The sequence below is a fragment of the Raphanus sativus genome, chromosome 1 (assembly GCF_000801105.2).
Source record: "Raphanus sativus cultivar WK10039 chromosome 1, ASM80110v3, whole genome shotgun sequence".
Taxonomy (NCBI): Eukaryota; Viridiplantae; Streptophyta; class Magnoliopsida; order Brassicales; family Brassicaceae; genus Raphanus; species Raphanus sativus.
In genome coordinates this window covers 20,906,908-20,922,752 of record NC_079511.1, presented here as the reverse complement: position 1 = coordinate 20,922,752, position 15,845 = coordinate 20,906,908, and the positions used below count along the sequence as shown (strand labels likewise).

General features: G+C 42.8%; 3 protein-coding genes across 3 annotated transcripts in view; all 3 read left to right on the top strand.

Moving 5' to 3' along the window:
• Nucleotides 1–6,220: 6,220 nt before the first annotated feature.
• Nucleotides 6,221–7,045, top strand: LOC130497565 (uncharacterized). Its single transcript, XM_056990466.1, has one exon. The coding sequence runs from the start codon at nt 6,221–6,223 to the stop codon at nt 7,043–7,045; it is 825 nt and encodes a 274-aa protein (XP_056846446.1).
• Nucleotides 7,046–7,047: 2 nt separating this feature from the next.
• LOC130497563 (uncharacterized) lies at nt 7,048–7,803 on the top strand. The gene has a single exon (XM_056990461.1). The coding sequence runs from the start codon at nt 7,048–7,050 to the stop codon at nt 7,801–7,803; it is 756 nt and encodes a 251-aa protein (XP_056846441.1).
• A 1,517-nt stretch (nt 7,804–9,320) lies between these two features.
• The window catches only part of LOC130497560 (uncharacterized), a 6,770-nt gene continuing 245 nt past the window's right edge, over nt 9,321–15,845 (top strand). Inside the window, exons 1-5 of the mRNA XM_056990459.1 lie at nt 9,321–9,477; nt 9,950–10,123; nt 10,203–10,304; nt 10,401–10,768; nt 10,840–11,286. Of these exons, the coding sequence (XP_056846439.1) occupies nt 9,321–9,477; nt 9,950–10,123; nt 10,203–10,304; nt 10,401–10,768; nt 10,840–11,286 (1,248 nt within the window). The remainder of the gene's footprint in view (nt 9,478–9,949; nt 10,124–10,202; nt 10,305–10,400; nt 10,769–10,839; nt 11,287–15,845) is intronic.

Sequence of the window (15,845 nt, the reverse complement as noted above, 5' to 3'; positions counted from 1 at the left end):
ATATATAAATGAAAAAAAAATTAAAAATTAAAAACTAAAAAAATTAAAAAAAATAAAAAGAATTACTTTTATGTAGTTTCGAATTATATATTTTCAAATTAAAAAAAAATTATAATTTTTTTCTTTCTGAATTTTTTTCGAAACTTTTTTTTAAATTTTCTTTTTGAAATTCGTAAATACTTTTTGAAACTATTTTTAAAAATTTATTCAATTTTATTTTTTATTTTATAAAATTTTAAGTCTCAATCGCAAAACCTCACCCCTTAACTATAAACACTAAGATCTAGATTAGTTGACTATTGAGAGATATTATATATATATATATATATATGAAATATTTTGATAATTTTAATCCTTATTAACTCTATTTTTGACAAAAAAATTAGGGTTATCGTAGAGTATTGAGAATTTGCTTAAAATACCATTTTCATAATATCACTTTTCATGTTTACACTAATCACTTTTACTATCATTTTTAGTGAATGATTTAGATTTGAAGGTTTAAGATTTAGAGTTTAGATTTGATGTTTTAGGGTTTAGGGTATATAGTTTAAAGTTTAGAGTTGAGGATTTAGGGTTTATAATTGAGGTTTTAGGGTTTAAGGTTTAGGCTATTGAATTTAAAGTACAGAATTTAGGGTTTAGGCTATTGAATTTAAGGTTTAGGTTTTAGAGTTGGAGTTTAGGATTTAGAGTTTGGGTTAGAATTTTGAAAAAACATATAAAAACAAAGATATAAGAATCTTTAACTTTTTGATAAATAAGGTATTTTTGAAAATGTGTCATTAGTGAAGGTAAAGATGAATAATGGTACCTTGAAAGTGATATTTTTAAAAATTCCCCAGTATTTCTCTATATATATTCTTTATGGGAGAAATATCTCTTATTCACAGTATATAATTAATACTGATTCTTTCAAATACCTAATATTACTTTGATATTTTAAAACATATAACAGTTTCTTACATTTTTTCGAAACAGCTATCCCAAATAATAAAATATTAAGAAAATAATTAGTTTAATATAAAACATAAGTAAGCAAAAAATTAAGTTGAGTAATCAAAACTTTTGTAAATTTTGATATTTGGTTTGTACTTGCAAGCTTTCAGTTGAAGATTCGTTATTTGTTTTGTTTATTGAAAATACTTGGATTTATAAATCCAGTACTCAGCTATCAAGTTTTTTGTGTGTGTCTAATTGTTAAGTAATATAAGCTAAACAGTTCAAATGTATTTTAACTCATTTTGTTCGCTCGATAATGCATTCATCGTTGTTTTCTTAGTTTTATCTCTATTTGCTAATTTGATATATGATAACACATTTAAAATATTTTTTATACCATGACGAGATAAAATCCTTTTATCTTGTTTTCTTTTCTAATATCTTCACTTATATGTCATTAAAAATAATTTAACCAAAAAAAATATGTCATTAAAAATAAAAGTGGTTTCCTAATCAGAACTCTAGAAAATCTAACCACAACGTACTTGAGTGATCAAAAGTAGATGACAAGATTATGTATAAAATTACTGTCACTATATATAGTCGTCGTTAGGAATTAAAAAGATTGTGAACATAACTTTTTCTGCGCTCCGTGGAAGTGGATGGAAGTGGACACATGTGTAAATGCATGTATATTAGTGGGGGGCATGTGTGCGTGTATTTGTATGATATGTTACAAAATAAACATATCTTTATACGCAAAGGGGATCTACGGGGAGAGACTAGATGACAAGCGAATAAAAATAAGACATGTGAGAAAGAGGCATGTTTTGCGGCAATATCACGAGGGCCACTATGCGACTTTATTATCTCGATGTCTATATGCTCACTCATCTATTGGCTTCTCCTGCTTGAACTCTAGCTTCTCACTGAACAATCTCCGACTATCTTTTCCACTTAGCATACGTTTGTATACTCACTACATTACTGAACAGTGTTAGGCATTGATCATTATCTCGCACCGTATTATTGGTCCCAAAACTATATTTATACAAAAAGAGTTTTTCTTTCTTTTGCCGTCGAGAAGCAGAATTAAGTTCTGATATCATTTCTCCTAATTTCGTTTCCATTTCATATCTCCTATTAGACCTGGTCATTTTTATTCTAAACAAAAATCCCTATCAAAACCCAAACTAAAAAAACCAAAATTAATTCGAACTGTTATACAAAAATATCCGAACATAACTTATGAGTTTGGTATTTTAGGGTTTATAGAATCAAAGATTGAAAATCACTCGATATAAAAGCTAACTCTTTTTTATTAGCTTTAGAAAACTCACTCAAAAACTAAAGGACACACAAACTCTCAATCTTTAATTTACTTAAAGGTATTCAACACTCTTACAACTCTTTATATACAGATTATATTTCCTAGTCCTAATAGGTAACATGAATAGACTCCTAAACATATTATAAAACCTATTTCCATCACTCGGTAGGATTAGGCTACTTACTTCTTTCTCAAGTTTCCTTATTTCAATCATAATCCAACATTTTCCTTCCTTAAGTTTGAAATCGACAAATCTTCAACTCCAATAAGGTTCCTCATTTCTCTGAACTTGATTTTTTCCAATGCTTTAGTTAATATATCGGTCTTTTGCTTATCTCCTGCAACATGTTCCACGCTTACTTATCCATTCTCGACGCATTCCCGTATGAAGTGGTATCGACGATGAATATACTTGCTGCGTCCATGAAAAATTGGGTTTCTAGTGAGAGTAATTGCTGATTGATTATCTTTCCAAATGATGACACTCTCACATGGCTGTTCTGTGATCTCGCTTAGAAATTCTTGTAACCAGATGGCTTGCTTCGCTGCTTCAGTTCCAGCCATAAATTATGCCTTACAAGACGATAACGCAACCATATCTTGTTTACTTGAGCTTTCTCCGAGATAAAAGATATGACCTGAGGTACTCTTGCCATCGTCAGGATCAACGCTGTAACGGTTTTCGCTATATCCAACAGCTTCGGTACCTTGGGAATTGATCGCGGAAACACCAGTCCGAGTGACGTAGAACCTTGGAGATATCTTAAACATTGCTTTATCACAGCTCCATGAGATACTTTTGGCCTCTGCATATAGCGACTTAGTACCCCTACTGCGTAGCAAAGATCCGGTCTAGTATGCAGTAAGTATCTCAGACATCCCACGTTCTTGCGGTATCTGGTAGCATCTACATCTTCTTCGTTATCAGCCTTTGATAGTTGCAGTCAAGTCTCCATCGGTGTATAACTCATATTACAGTTTCTCATTCCACTTTCTTCAAGAATCTTCAACGCGTATCTCCTTTGATTTAGCGTTATTCCTCCACCACATTGCTCTACCTCGATTCCTAGATAATAGCTCAGTTTGTCAAGATCACTCATATCAAATTTAGATGCCATCTCTTTCTTGAAACCCTCGATGATCTTCTCGTTTGCTCCTGTGACGAAAAGATTGTCAACATATACAGCTACCATCAATATATGACTATCCACGACTTTTCTATAGACTGAAGGTTCTTTGTAGCATTTATTGAAATGTAAATTGAGTAGTATATGATTTAGTTTGTTATTCCAACTCTTGGCGCCTGCCTTAGACCATACAATGCCTTGTGAAGTTTGTAGACCTTCCTCTCACTTCCTTTACCTCATACCCTTCTGGTTAAGTCACGTAGACCGTCTCCTTTAGTTCTCCGTGCCGGAACGCTGTCTTGAAGTCGAGATGGTGAACTTCCCAACTGTTGGTTGCCGCAATTCTGATGAGAGTCTTATGGTCTCAAGACGTGCTACAGGTGCGAATACTTCATTGAAGTCAACACCGTACAAAGTATCCTTTTACCACCAAACGTGCTTTAAATTTGGTGATAGTCCCATCTGTGTTTCACTTAATCTTAAAGATCCATCGTAAGCCAACAGATTTCACGCCAATAGGTAAGTCAACTAGACTCCATACTCCATACTTCTCTATTGAGATAATCTCATCCGTACATGCTTCTATCCATTCTTTCAACTCGCTTGCTTCAACAAAGCTTCGTGGTTCATTATTTAAACACAATAGCAGCATCTCACCTCCTTCTGCGATCAGTACGTAGTCCTCTAGGTACTATATTACATATTATTGTATAAGATATTATAAGTAAAGTGATGTATAGAAAGAACACCAAATGCGGTGGATATACATAAAATATAAATCACATATAATTTTTAGGCAACGATAATAATATTAAATCAAAAAAGAGAAAGGGTTAAGATCCACTAAAGACTAGCCTACAGATGAAATATAAGAAACAGAAGAAACAACATGGGCCTTAAGGGTCTGTTTTGCTAAAAAGTCAGCCTCTCTGTTCTGAGAACGGGGGATAAACTGAAAGTCGATAGAGACAAAGTGAGATGCGAGACTGTTGATATCCTGGATAAATCCATAGATCTCTTTGATCTGATTTTGGAGATAATTTCTCTAATGAGCGTTGCACAATTGGAGTATATTATTGCTGAGGGGAGCCCTAATTCCAAAGCCTTCTTGATGTCGTTGCAGAGAGCTAGGGATTCGGCTACGAGGGGGAGCTGGCGTTCTTGATGATTTGGGGATCTTGTGAGGGGTTGGTTCGCAGTGGTGCTGGTGATGATCCATGCAATACCTGCTCGGTTTGAGGAAGCATCCCAAGCGTCAACGAAGCATGCCGGCGTCGATGGTAGTCTCGGTTGTTGTTGGAGGCTATTCCTTTGCGGTAAACGATCACTGCCTTTTGCTATTCTAAAATTCTTGTGCCTGGTCCCATTCTAGAGCAGCAGACAAAGATTTTGTTGCAATTTCCTTCGGTTGGTTAGTTTTATCTTCAAAGTTTAACTTGTTTCTGGCTATCCACAGGAACCGAACGATCCATAAGAATATCGGGATACATATTCCTGTAGGGTGGCGATAAATTGATTTCCTGAAGAGAATTATCGATTCTTTGAATTCTGCCTCATCATCTAGGTGAACTGATGAAAGAAGGGGGATCAAGCTCCAGACTTCTTTAGCAAAGGAACAAGAGAAGAAGACATGCATTGGTGTTTCGACTTCCTTGCACCTGCTGGGGAAAGATATCTAGATACAAGTTTTCTCCAGCTTCCGGATAGGTCCTCGACTTCCAGACCCTTGCTCAAGAAGATACCAAGGATCGACCCCTGCCTTGGGTCTGACCCCTAGATCGGACCGACACTTTGGAGCAAAATAGAAGTTTTCTACCTAAGGAGAAACTTCCATTTTTCCGATTATGGAAGAGTTCTATTACTTGAAGCCGACATCTACAACTATAAAAGGGGAGCCCAAACCCTAGAATAAGGGATCGACAATTCGAGACTTAGAGATTAGAGTTTAGGCGACTAGAACTAGGGTTCATACACCATCAAACGTTGTAGTCCCAACCATTATACTCAATAACATCTCTTTGCCCTCGATTTACAACTCTGTCTTAAAAATCTTCTAGTGTTTCATAGTACTAAAACGATCCTACACAAAAATATCCTAACAGGGGAGTGATCCAACTACGTGACGATGACATTAGAGGACGATACTAACCAGACGGAGATGACTCCGAGAGAGATCGAGCTCCTCAACAAGCTCGAGCTCCTCAACAAGCTTGAGTTTCTTTAGAGTCAGGTTACCGATCTTCACAAAGCTCGGGAGACAACACCCGGATGTCCTGAACTTCTCCTCGAAGTTCAAACCCTAAAAGACCAACTTGGAGAGCACTCCAAGCAACTACAGCAAAGCGCCGAGAAGCTAGACGCCATAGAGGCGGAGAATCTTGTCCTCCGACAAGAGAACCATACCCTCGGTGAAGCTAGCAACAAGCGAAAGCGGTTCCGGACTAGGGTACGACCCATGGCTTCATTCTACACTCCGCGTGACAGTGAAGAGGTACCTCGTCGACCCGCCTCAACCGAAGACGAACCCAAAAGCCGAGGAGCCGCGAACGATGGGACCCGAGTACAAGTAGACATCGATTCCGATATGGAGGACGAAGAGTATTCACCCGATGATCCGGGGATCTCAGATCTGGCCCTAGCAGCCTACTTAGAAAGAGTGGTTTCCGAAAGGTTCGGCACCCTTCAATCTATGGTAGAGAGGCTCCCAGGGGCAGCTCCTCCTATTCGAAGAAGTAATCAAGGGTCCTACTCCGATACACCTTTCGTGGAATAGATTGCTTCGGTGGAGATGCTGCGTAAGTTCTCTTTCCCGAGCATAAAGATGTATGAAGGTACTGGGGATCCCGACAATCATATTGCTCAGTACAAGCAACGCATGCTAGCAGTAGTAATCCCTCGGGATGCACGGGAAGCTACCATGTGCAAAGGATTCGGTTCAACCTGGACCGGCCCTGCTCTCCAGTGGTATATCAACCTGCCTAACGAATCCATCAAATCCTTTGCAACTCTTAGCGATAAGTTCGTAGAGCAGTTCGCTAGCAGCCTTGACTTAGAGAAGAACTCAGATGATCTCTATGAGATCCTCCAGCATAGGAATGAGCCCCTTCGTTCTTACATAGCTCGCTTCAACCAAGCAAAGGTGGCAATCCCTGAGTGCAACGCTGATATGGCTATCTCAGCCTTTAAGAGGGGTCTACTTCCGGAGGGAGATCTTTACAAGGAGCTGATCAAATACAAGTGCAGGATTATGGAAGACGTACTGTCTCGTGCTTGGGCTCAAGTAAGATGGGAAGAAGACGTTGCTAGTAGGGCCAAAGCCGGCCCGAAGTATGATCAGAAGTCATCAAAGCCTACAAGGACTGACCGCGACGAGCCTTCTCACTCTAAGTCCGCTAGGGAGACTAGTAACCCGAACAGGGGCAGGTATCAGCATCGACCTTTGCCTAGACCCGAAGGGATGATGGTATCTACTTGGCCTGACATCTCCCATCTTGCGATATCCAAACCGGAACTGATCGGTGTCTTACGACAAATGGTTCCTCAAGTCAAGTGGCCTCCCAAGATGAAGGCCGTAGAGGCTAATCGAAACCCAAGCGATGGTGCGAGTTCCATAGTGACCATGGTCATACTACGGAGGATTGCATAGCCATGAAGATGGAAGTCGCCGAGCTCCTCAAGAAAGGCTACCTACGGGAGTTCCTCTCGGATAAAGCCAAGAACCTTTTAAATAAAGAAGGTCCCGGTCTCCCTATTGAGGCAGCTCCTGCATTGCCACCACAGAAAGACCAGGTGATCCATGTCATCACAGGCGGATCAGAGGTAAGCGGAATTAGCAGTGCCGCAGCCAAGAGAAGTACTCGCAATGCCAGGAACGGCCAAGGGGCCGAGGGTCCCAAGCGCCTACTCCTTGGAACAGATGAGATCAGTTTCACTGCAAGGGAGCAGGAGAAGATCCTCATCCCTCATCATGACGCTCTCGTCATTTCACTTACCATAACAAACTGTTTGGTCAAGCGAATACTAGTAGATAATGGTAGCTCCAGCAACATAATCTTCCATTCGGCCTTCGCCGACTTGGGTTTGGAACCTACAGCTCTAACCAGAAAGGTAACTCCCCTCGTAGGTTTCAGTGGAGAAGTCAAACAAACCTTAGGAGAGGTCCTTCTTCCCGTGTATGATGAAGGGGTAAACCAAGCCACAAAGTTCCTGGTCGTCGATTGCCCCTCATCATACAACGTGATATTGGGAAGGCCTTGGATCCACGACATGGGAGCCGTACCTTCAACTTTGCACCAGCTGGTCAAGTTCCCAACCCCTTGGGGCATCAAAGCGGTCAAGGGAGATCAAGAGAATGCTAGGTCTTGCTATCAGACTACCCTTAAGGGGAAGACTCAGGTCTTATAGCAATTACAGAAGAAGCTTCCGGCCCCACATACCGAATAGCCGGAAGTGGAAGAAATGGATGAGGTCCCGCTCACGGAAGGAAACTCGAGCCGAAACTTAAAGATAGGCTCCAAGCTTCCAGAAGGCTTGAGAAGGAGACTGGTTGATTTCCTAAGATCCAACTCCGATTGCTTTGACTGGTCTCATGAAGACATGCCTGGAATTGATCCCGATGTTATCATGCATCAACTCAAGGTGGACCCGATGCAACCTCCTGTCAGGCAGAAGAGGAGAAAATTTGCTCCTGAAAGGGACGAGATAATCAACGAAGAGGTCAAGAACTTACTAGATGCTGGATTCATACGAGAGGTGCAATACCCGGAATGGCTAGCCAATGTGGTGGTCGTTGTGAGGAGTAAAACTCACACCTAGATTTTAGATTAGGTTTTATATTTAGGAAAGGTTTGGGAAAGATTATCGCGGGCTGAATCCCGTAAGAACTTGTTGAATGAACTTCGATTTGTATTGATATAATAGAAATGGGATGGTTACAAAAGATGATCTTTGACGAATACAAAGATTACAAGAGAATTACAATGAGAACGTTTTGATGAATATTGAGTAAAATATCAGTTGGGTCGGATCCCTTTCTTAGTCTTTTACCCTCTCCTTTTATAGCCTTGGACTTCTTTAAGTTGTCTCCAACTGACCTCCGAGATTTTCTCCACTTGAGATGGAATCCGCAACAGCTTCCCCTTGACCGGGTCCTGCGCTTCTTCTTATTATGACGTGAGCTTCCTCTTCGTCGTGACCTCCTTGGTTAGGATCCTTAGTTTTCAGCCTTCGGCTTCTACTTAGCTCTCTTTAGACTTAGAACTCGTGATGGGCTTATCGCGGCCCATCGTCATCTTTTACTATTGAATGATCAGCTACCGGCCATATTCGGGCCCAACAGTTGCCCCCAGCTCTCGAGATGAGGTTTCGTTATTCTCGGGAGCTAGACCTAGCCGTCCAAGCTAGATTCTCTTGTTGAGATCATGATTACTAGCTATCTCAACCGCATTTACTCTTATCCGATCGGACGGCTATAATCTGTCCTTAATTAAATCGACAGCTTTAGATTAAAGCGAGTTTGAAATTTAATTTCCGATTTTCGAGACGTGATGGGATATAAAGCTGAGAGAATTAACTACTTGTCTCTCCACTTCCTCCACGCCTCTCGACGGTTTCCAAGGTAATTCACCCCCTTTCCTTTATTTTACCGTTTTTTCGTCATTATTTTTTTTTTATACGCTTCTCGATCAATCCAATTCTTCATCTCGAACTTCTCTCTGAGATTCTGCCTTAGATCGATTCCCTTCTTTTGCTTCCTATTTTCCTTTCCCTTCACTATCATGAGCCGAAAAGAAGGTTCCGGCGAAGTTCAGATCTCAGCCTCCGGTGCCCGTATTATGAAGGTCAAACGGGAAGCTGGTGAGAAGATGACGGAAGCCAAGAAGAAAAAGAATAAAGACTCGATCGGAGCGAGAGTTAAGAAGATGAAGAAGAAAGGCGGCAAGAGCGCCTCCTCCGGTCCTCACTTTCCTTCCCTCTTGAAGGGTCAGGACGTTGTCAATCTTGCCGTTCAAGCTCACGGCAAGAGCGATCTAGTTAGAGCTTGTGCTGAAAACGAGAACCCCGAGACCGCTCCGGAGGGTTGGTTCTGCGTTCATGAAAAATATATCTCCAAGTGCCACCTTAGATTTCCTCTTCCCACCCTTTTGCTGGATCTCTTAGATCATTACCAGCTAGCTCTTCCTCAACTTTGCCCGTCGGTCATCCGAGTGATAAACGGGTTCATCACTAGAGCCAAGGAGGAAGGAGTTATCGTTGGGCTGTCCGAGTTAATGAGTCTCTTCTCGATAAAGGAGAGCACTTCCAAGGATGGCGGGAGCGGTACCTACTATCTCCCCTGTCGCTCAGGGCTAGGCGTTTTCAAGTTCTCGGCCAGTGATGATGACTGGCGCAAGAAGTATTTTTATGTTAAGATTGACCCTTCGACGGTTCCTGTAGGCCGTGACCTCAGGAACTCATGGTCTGATATTTCCGGTTAGGATTTTAGGGATATGCTCACATGTTTATCTTTGTTTGTCATATTATGCTAATTGTCTCTTGACTCCTTTTGCAGAAATCAAAGATCCTGTCAAGTTATCTAGCAAACTCACTAGAGCTCTCTACAGGAAGCTACAGCACAGTCCTAACTCTTGGGGGGCTTACACCACTTCAAGAGTCGGATCAGCTAGGTTTCCTGAGCGATATCAGGCGTCCTTCCCTGACTCAGTGACGGTTGCTGGTTTAGAAGGTAACATTTTATTCTTAATTCATGATTTTTACTATCCGAATTTGTCTCATGCGATTAATGAATCTTTTTCATGTCTTAGTTTCTGAAGGTGATTCCGTTCTCGAAGTTTCCTCCGGAGCAAGTACTTCCTCGAAGACTCATTCACAGAAGATGCCAATTCAACCTTCCTTCCGTTCCAGGGGTAGATCAACCAAGGCTGCCAGCTCCTCTAGAGGGAGTGACAAGAACCAGGGAGGATCCTTTCTTGACTCTGTGAAGGAGGTTCTTGACGAAGGAGGCTCTGCTCCTGCTAAAGGTGTTAGCTCTTCGGAGCCTAAGGTTCAGGAAGTTGGTCTTTCCTCCGAGGTCCCGATGACTGAGGCTGATCCTCAAATAGTGAGGGATCCTCCGGAGCTTGAGCCCCCGAGGAACAAGAGGTCCCGAACCGACCAGGTTGACAGACCTTCGAGGTCTTCCTCCTCCTCCTCTAGAGGAGGAACCGTTGGCTGGAACTTTGCTCATTCGAAGCCTGGATCGGTTTTGGACGATCCGTGGGGTTTAGCTACTTTGATGAGGCACATGAAGAGTCCCGGGTGTTCCCTCCCCTCGATCTCCAATCTCACGCACAAGGATGAGTACGTCGATATTGCTCATCACATGGGTCAGGTATGGAGTTTATTTCATCTTTCAGCTTTTTCTTTGGAAGATTTCGCTAAATCGTTTTCCGTTTTCTGCAGCTGGCTGGTGCTATCAACAGAGCTCAGTTCAAGTTTGAGGACGCTGTACACAATGCCCCTAGTGCCGAGGAATTAGCCCAGGTCACTGAGTTGGTCAAGGCCAACAAGGCTGAGCTCAATCAGACTCGGGCTCTGATCTCGGATCTCCAAGCCGAGGTGAAGAGGCTTGGCTCTAAATGTGATGCTCAGCAAGGGACGATCGAGAGCCAGCTGATTGACCTCCAGGTGAAAAATAGGAAGATTGGGGAGTTGGATGCTGCTCGGAAGATAGCCGAGTATCAAGTCAAGAAGTTGATTGCCACATCTCAAAGCAGCCAGAAGAACAAGGAAGCTGAGGTCAGGCTAGCCGTCCGGAGAGGAAAGAAAGAGGTAGCCGAAGCCTACAACAAAATTCTGGTTATCGTCAAGGAGAAGTTCTCCAAGAAGAAGGACGAAGTCGACCTCCTTGTTCATGCTCAAGAGATTCAAGCCAACACCGAGCTCCTGAAAGACATACTGGATGGCGAGATTAAGAGTACTCAAGACGAGTATGATAACTTGGTGGCAATAATGCCGGAAGCTGTTGCGGCATACGAGAAGGCTCAGGTCTCGGACTTCTCGATCGGCAAGCTCCCTCTTCCCCAACTCTCTGAGAGCTCAGGTACTTTTGAGGTTAATATGTTTAATCTCTCCTTTTCTGGAGAGTTCGGTTCTAATTTGGGATTGGTGGGTTCTTACTCAGCCCCAGTCGAAACCGCCTCTGGAGGTAGCGACAAGGAGATGGAGGAAGAGGTCCCTGAGGAGGAAGATCCAGCTGGTAAGGGAGCTGAGAAGAACTCGGATGACAAGGAAGTTTAAGATCTGAGGCTCTTTCATGTTTTCTAGGATTTCTGCCCGATGGGCTTTGTTTTCATTTGTTTCTATAACTTATGGCCTGAGGAGGTCTTTAAACCTTTATCTGTTCGTACTTTGAATCTTTGTTAGCCTGGGGAGGCTTTTAAACCCTTGTTTAATTTCAAACTTGGTTTTCGTTTCATTTTGAGTTTTTGGCTTTAGTCGTGAAATATGACAACTTTGATCATAATCGAATCTTACGATAAGTCTGGAGGACTTTGGTCGTTTTTAGTTCCTTAAGAGGAATTCTTGGAGTATCGGGATTAGCTTAGAGTTTTTAGGAACCTAAGTTTAATCTGGACACCTTGGGTGGGGGTTCTTGGAAACCTGAACTTGTTTGTGGGATTTTAAGACCCGTTGAAGTTTGCTTAGGATTTTAAGACCTTTGTGATTTGATGAGGCTTTTAAGACCTCGGAGATTTGATAAGGATTTTAAGACCTTGGAGAATTGACAAGGATTTTAAGACCTTGGAGATTTGGTAAGGATTTAAAGACCTTAGGTCCAGGTTCGTCGAGACCTGATATTGTCTGAAGGATTTTAAGACCTTAGGTTCAGGTTCGTCGAGACCTGATATTGCTTTGAAGGATTTTAAGACCTTAGGTTCAGGTTAGTCGAGACCTGATATTGCTTTGAAGGATTTTAAGACCTTTAGGATTGTTAAGGATTTTAAGACCTTAGGTTCAGGTTTGCAGGGACCTGTTTTGTTAAAGAATTGAGATAACGAGAATAATTTCTTTATTGATAATTGGATACATGGTATCATAGTAATCATACAATTGCTGTATTACGACGATCATACACTTGCTGCGTGGGCTATGTGATTTTAATCAGACATATGCCCCCTTTGATTGTAGTGAACGAAGTGTTTGAAATGAGGTTGGGGCTGCACTCATGACGGAGTTGCCTACGTACCCAGTCAAGGGATCAAGCCTAACGTAGTTCAGGAATTTTAGGTACCTAATGATAATATCTCTTAAGATTCGTGGCGTTCCACGATCTGATTTCAGGTACCCCGGTTCGCACCTTTCGGAGCTTGTAAACGCCAGGTCGTACTACATGGATGATCTGATAGGGACCTTCCCAGTTAGTTCCTAACTTCCCAGCATTTGGTTCTTTGGTTCCTTCGAAAACTTTCCTAAGTACTAGGTCACCTACAGCGAACTGCCGGAGCCTGACTTTGGAATTGTACTGTCGTGCCATTGCTTGCTGATAGTTCTGAATGCGAATCAAAGCTCGGTCCCGTCTTTCCTCGATTAGATCGAGGCTGTCAGTTAGGAGCTGATCATTAGCTGCGGGATTGGATGTACAGAGTTCCCGGCGGAGGCTACCAGCAATGGTTTCAGCTGGAACGACAGCTTCCATCCCATATGCTAAGGAGAAAGGAGTTTCTTCTGTAGCTTTTCGTGGGGTGGTCCGACATGCCCAAAGTACTTCAAGTAACTTCTCTGACCAGAGTTCCTTCTGGGTTCCGAGGCGTTTCTTGAGGTTTGCTAATACTGATTTATTAGCAGCCTCCGCCTGTCCGTTACCTTGAGGTCGGCGAGGTGATGAGAAGGTCAGGCGAATATTCCACTTATCACAAAATATTTTGAAATCGTGGGATATGAATTGTCCTCCATTGTCAGTTACGATTTCGTATGGGACGCCGTGTCTACACACGATATCTTTCCATACAAATTGCTCGACCTCGACCCTGGTTACCTGCTGGAAAGCTTCAGCCTCTATCCATTTTGTGAAGTAGTCCGTTAAGACTAAGAGGAAGCATAGCTTCTTCTTTCCACTTTCTGATGGTACTAGTGGTCCCACGATATCCATGGACCATCTCATAAATGGATAAGGGGCAGATATGTTAGACAGCTTTTTCGCAGGTTGGTGTATAATCGGTGCATGCCTCTGGCATTTGTCGCATGAAGAGGAATAGGCCTCACAATCTGCAATAATGGTAGGCCAGAAATATCCTTGTCTTTTGATTCTGATGGCTAAAGCTCTTCCTCCAGAGTGGTTCCCGCAGGAACCGTCGTGCATTTCCTTCATGAGTCTCATAGCAACGAGGCCATGGACGCATTTTAGGTAAGGTCCGGAAATGCTTCGTTTGAGGAGGACAGATTCAGTTACGCAATATCTCGCGCTTAATGCTTTGAGCTTTCGAGCCTCCCATTTATTGGGTGGAGTCTTTCCCTCCAGGATGTATTGCGTGATTGGAATTCTCCAATCCTCTCTTCCTACAACTTTGTTATGAAGAGACGAGGGAGGTTCCTGTTCGGGACCTGGTGTCGTGGTGCCCCCGGAGGTATTGGTAGGATTGGGCTCCAGGGAGTCTGAATTCCGAGGAATACCTCCAGATGAATTTTGGAGAGCTGTACGGCTTCTGGTTTTAACTCTGCAGATGACTGGGTCTGAGTTGGTGCCCCCGGGGGTATTCTCGAGATCAGGCTCTAAGGAGTCTGAATTTCGAGGAATATCTTCCGTGATTTGGATTATGTTCCCAGAGGTATGCTTTTTTGCGCTGCATATTCTGGTTTTTGGAAACCAAAATGTTGTGAAAACCTGGGTAGCTACCGTTTCAGGGCAGGTACCTTCGGGTTGCGCTGTTAGTTTGCTCTCTTTCTCAGCTTTAGTAGCTATGTCGATGCTTGGTTTCTCGATTCCTTCTACGGGTATGATTCGTTTTACGAGGGGTCTGACGTGGAAGCTAAAGCAGCCAACGCATCTGCTGAGGAGTTCTCACCTCGTGGGATTCTCGTTAGCTCGAATTTGTCGAACTGCCTAGTGAGGTTCTGGACGACTTCGAGATATGCCCCCATTCTTTCGTCCCTCGTTTCATATTCTCCGTGAAACTGGCTAGCTACTAGCTGTGAATCACTATAAGCGTTTAGCTCTCGGATTCCGAGGCTTAGGGCGAGCTTCAACCCTGCGATTAGTGCTTCATATTCAGCTTCGTGTGTTTGAGGCGCTGAATCCGAGCCTATATGACTGCTCGATGGTTTCTCCTGCTGAAGAAGTTAGCCTTAGACCGATACCGGAGCCCTGTTTTGATGAGGCTCCGTCGACGTATAGGCTCCACTTCGGAGATTCCATTTCGGAGTCTAACTGCTCGGATGTCAATTCAATGATAAAGTCAGCGGGACCTGAGCTTTCGCTGCTGCTCGAGGTCTATACTCGATATCATATTCGCTGAGCTCTATGGCCCATTTAGCCAATCGCCCTGACTGGCTAGGGCTGTGCAATATCATTCGTAATGGTTGTGAGGTCATTACAACGATCGAGTGCGATTGGAAGTAAGGTCGCAGTTTCTGGCAGCTGTTACGACTGCTAGAGCTAGTTTTTCCATTGCGGGGTACCTGGTTTCGGCGTCTATCAAACTTTTACTGGTGTAATAGACAGGTCTTTGTTCGTTTTGTTCCTCTCGTACTAGAACGCCGCTGACTGCAGCAGTCATACAGCGAGGTACAGGTACAATGGCTCTCCTACTACTGGTTTAGATAGGATCGGGGGTTCGGAGAGGTAAGCCTTCAATTGCTTGAAGGCTTCCTCACATTTCTCGTCCCATAAGAAACTTCTTATTATTCTTAGAAGCTTGTAGAATGGGAGACATTTATCGGTAGACTTGGATATGAATCGATTCAATGCTGCGATTCGTTCCAGTCAATCTCTGTACCTCTCTGGTCGTCTTAGGTGACGGCATTTCGGAAGGTTGCTATCTTTGCTGCGGGTTGGCTTCAATGCCTCTTTCGGGTTACGAGATAGCCTAGGAATTCGCCTGAGGTACCCCGAAAGTACATTTAGTGGGATTGAGCTTCATATCGTACTTGTTCAGGATATCGAAGCATTCCCTTAAATGGGAGATATGATCTTCTCCAGCTGAGGATTTGACTAGCATGTCGTCGAATAGACCTCCATGGTTTTCCAAAGTTGTCCAGCAAACATCTTATTTACTAGCCTCTGATAGGTAGCTCCTGCGTTCTTTAATCCGAATGGCATAACCTTATAACAATAGGTTCCTCTTCGGTTTATGAATGCAGTTTTCTCCTGGTCCTCAGATCCATCATGATTTGATTGTATCCTGAGAAGGCATCCATGAAGGATAGGAGTCGATGGCCAGCTGTGTGCTTCAACCAGGCGGTCGATGTGA

Coding starts and splice junctions, on each gene's coding strand:
- LOC130497565 (XM_056990466.1), top strand. CDS start 6,221: ATGTATGAAGGTACTGGGGATCCCGACAATCATATTGCTCAGTACAAG.
- LOC130497563 (XM_056990461.1), top strand. CDS start 7,048: ATGAAGATGGAAGTCGCCGAGCTCCTCAAGAAAGGCTACCTACGGGAG.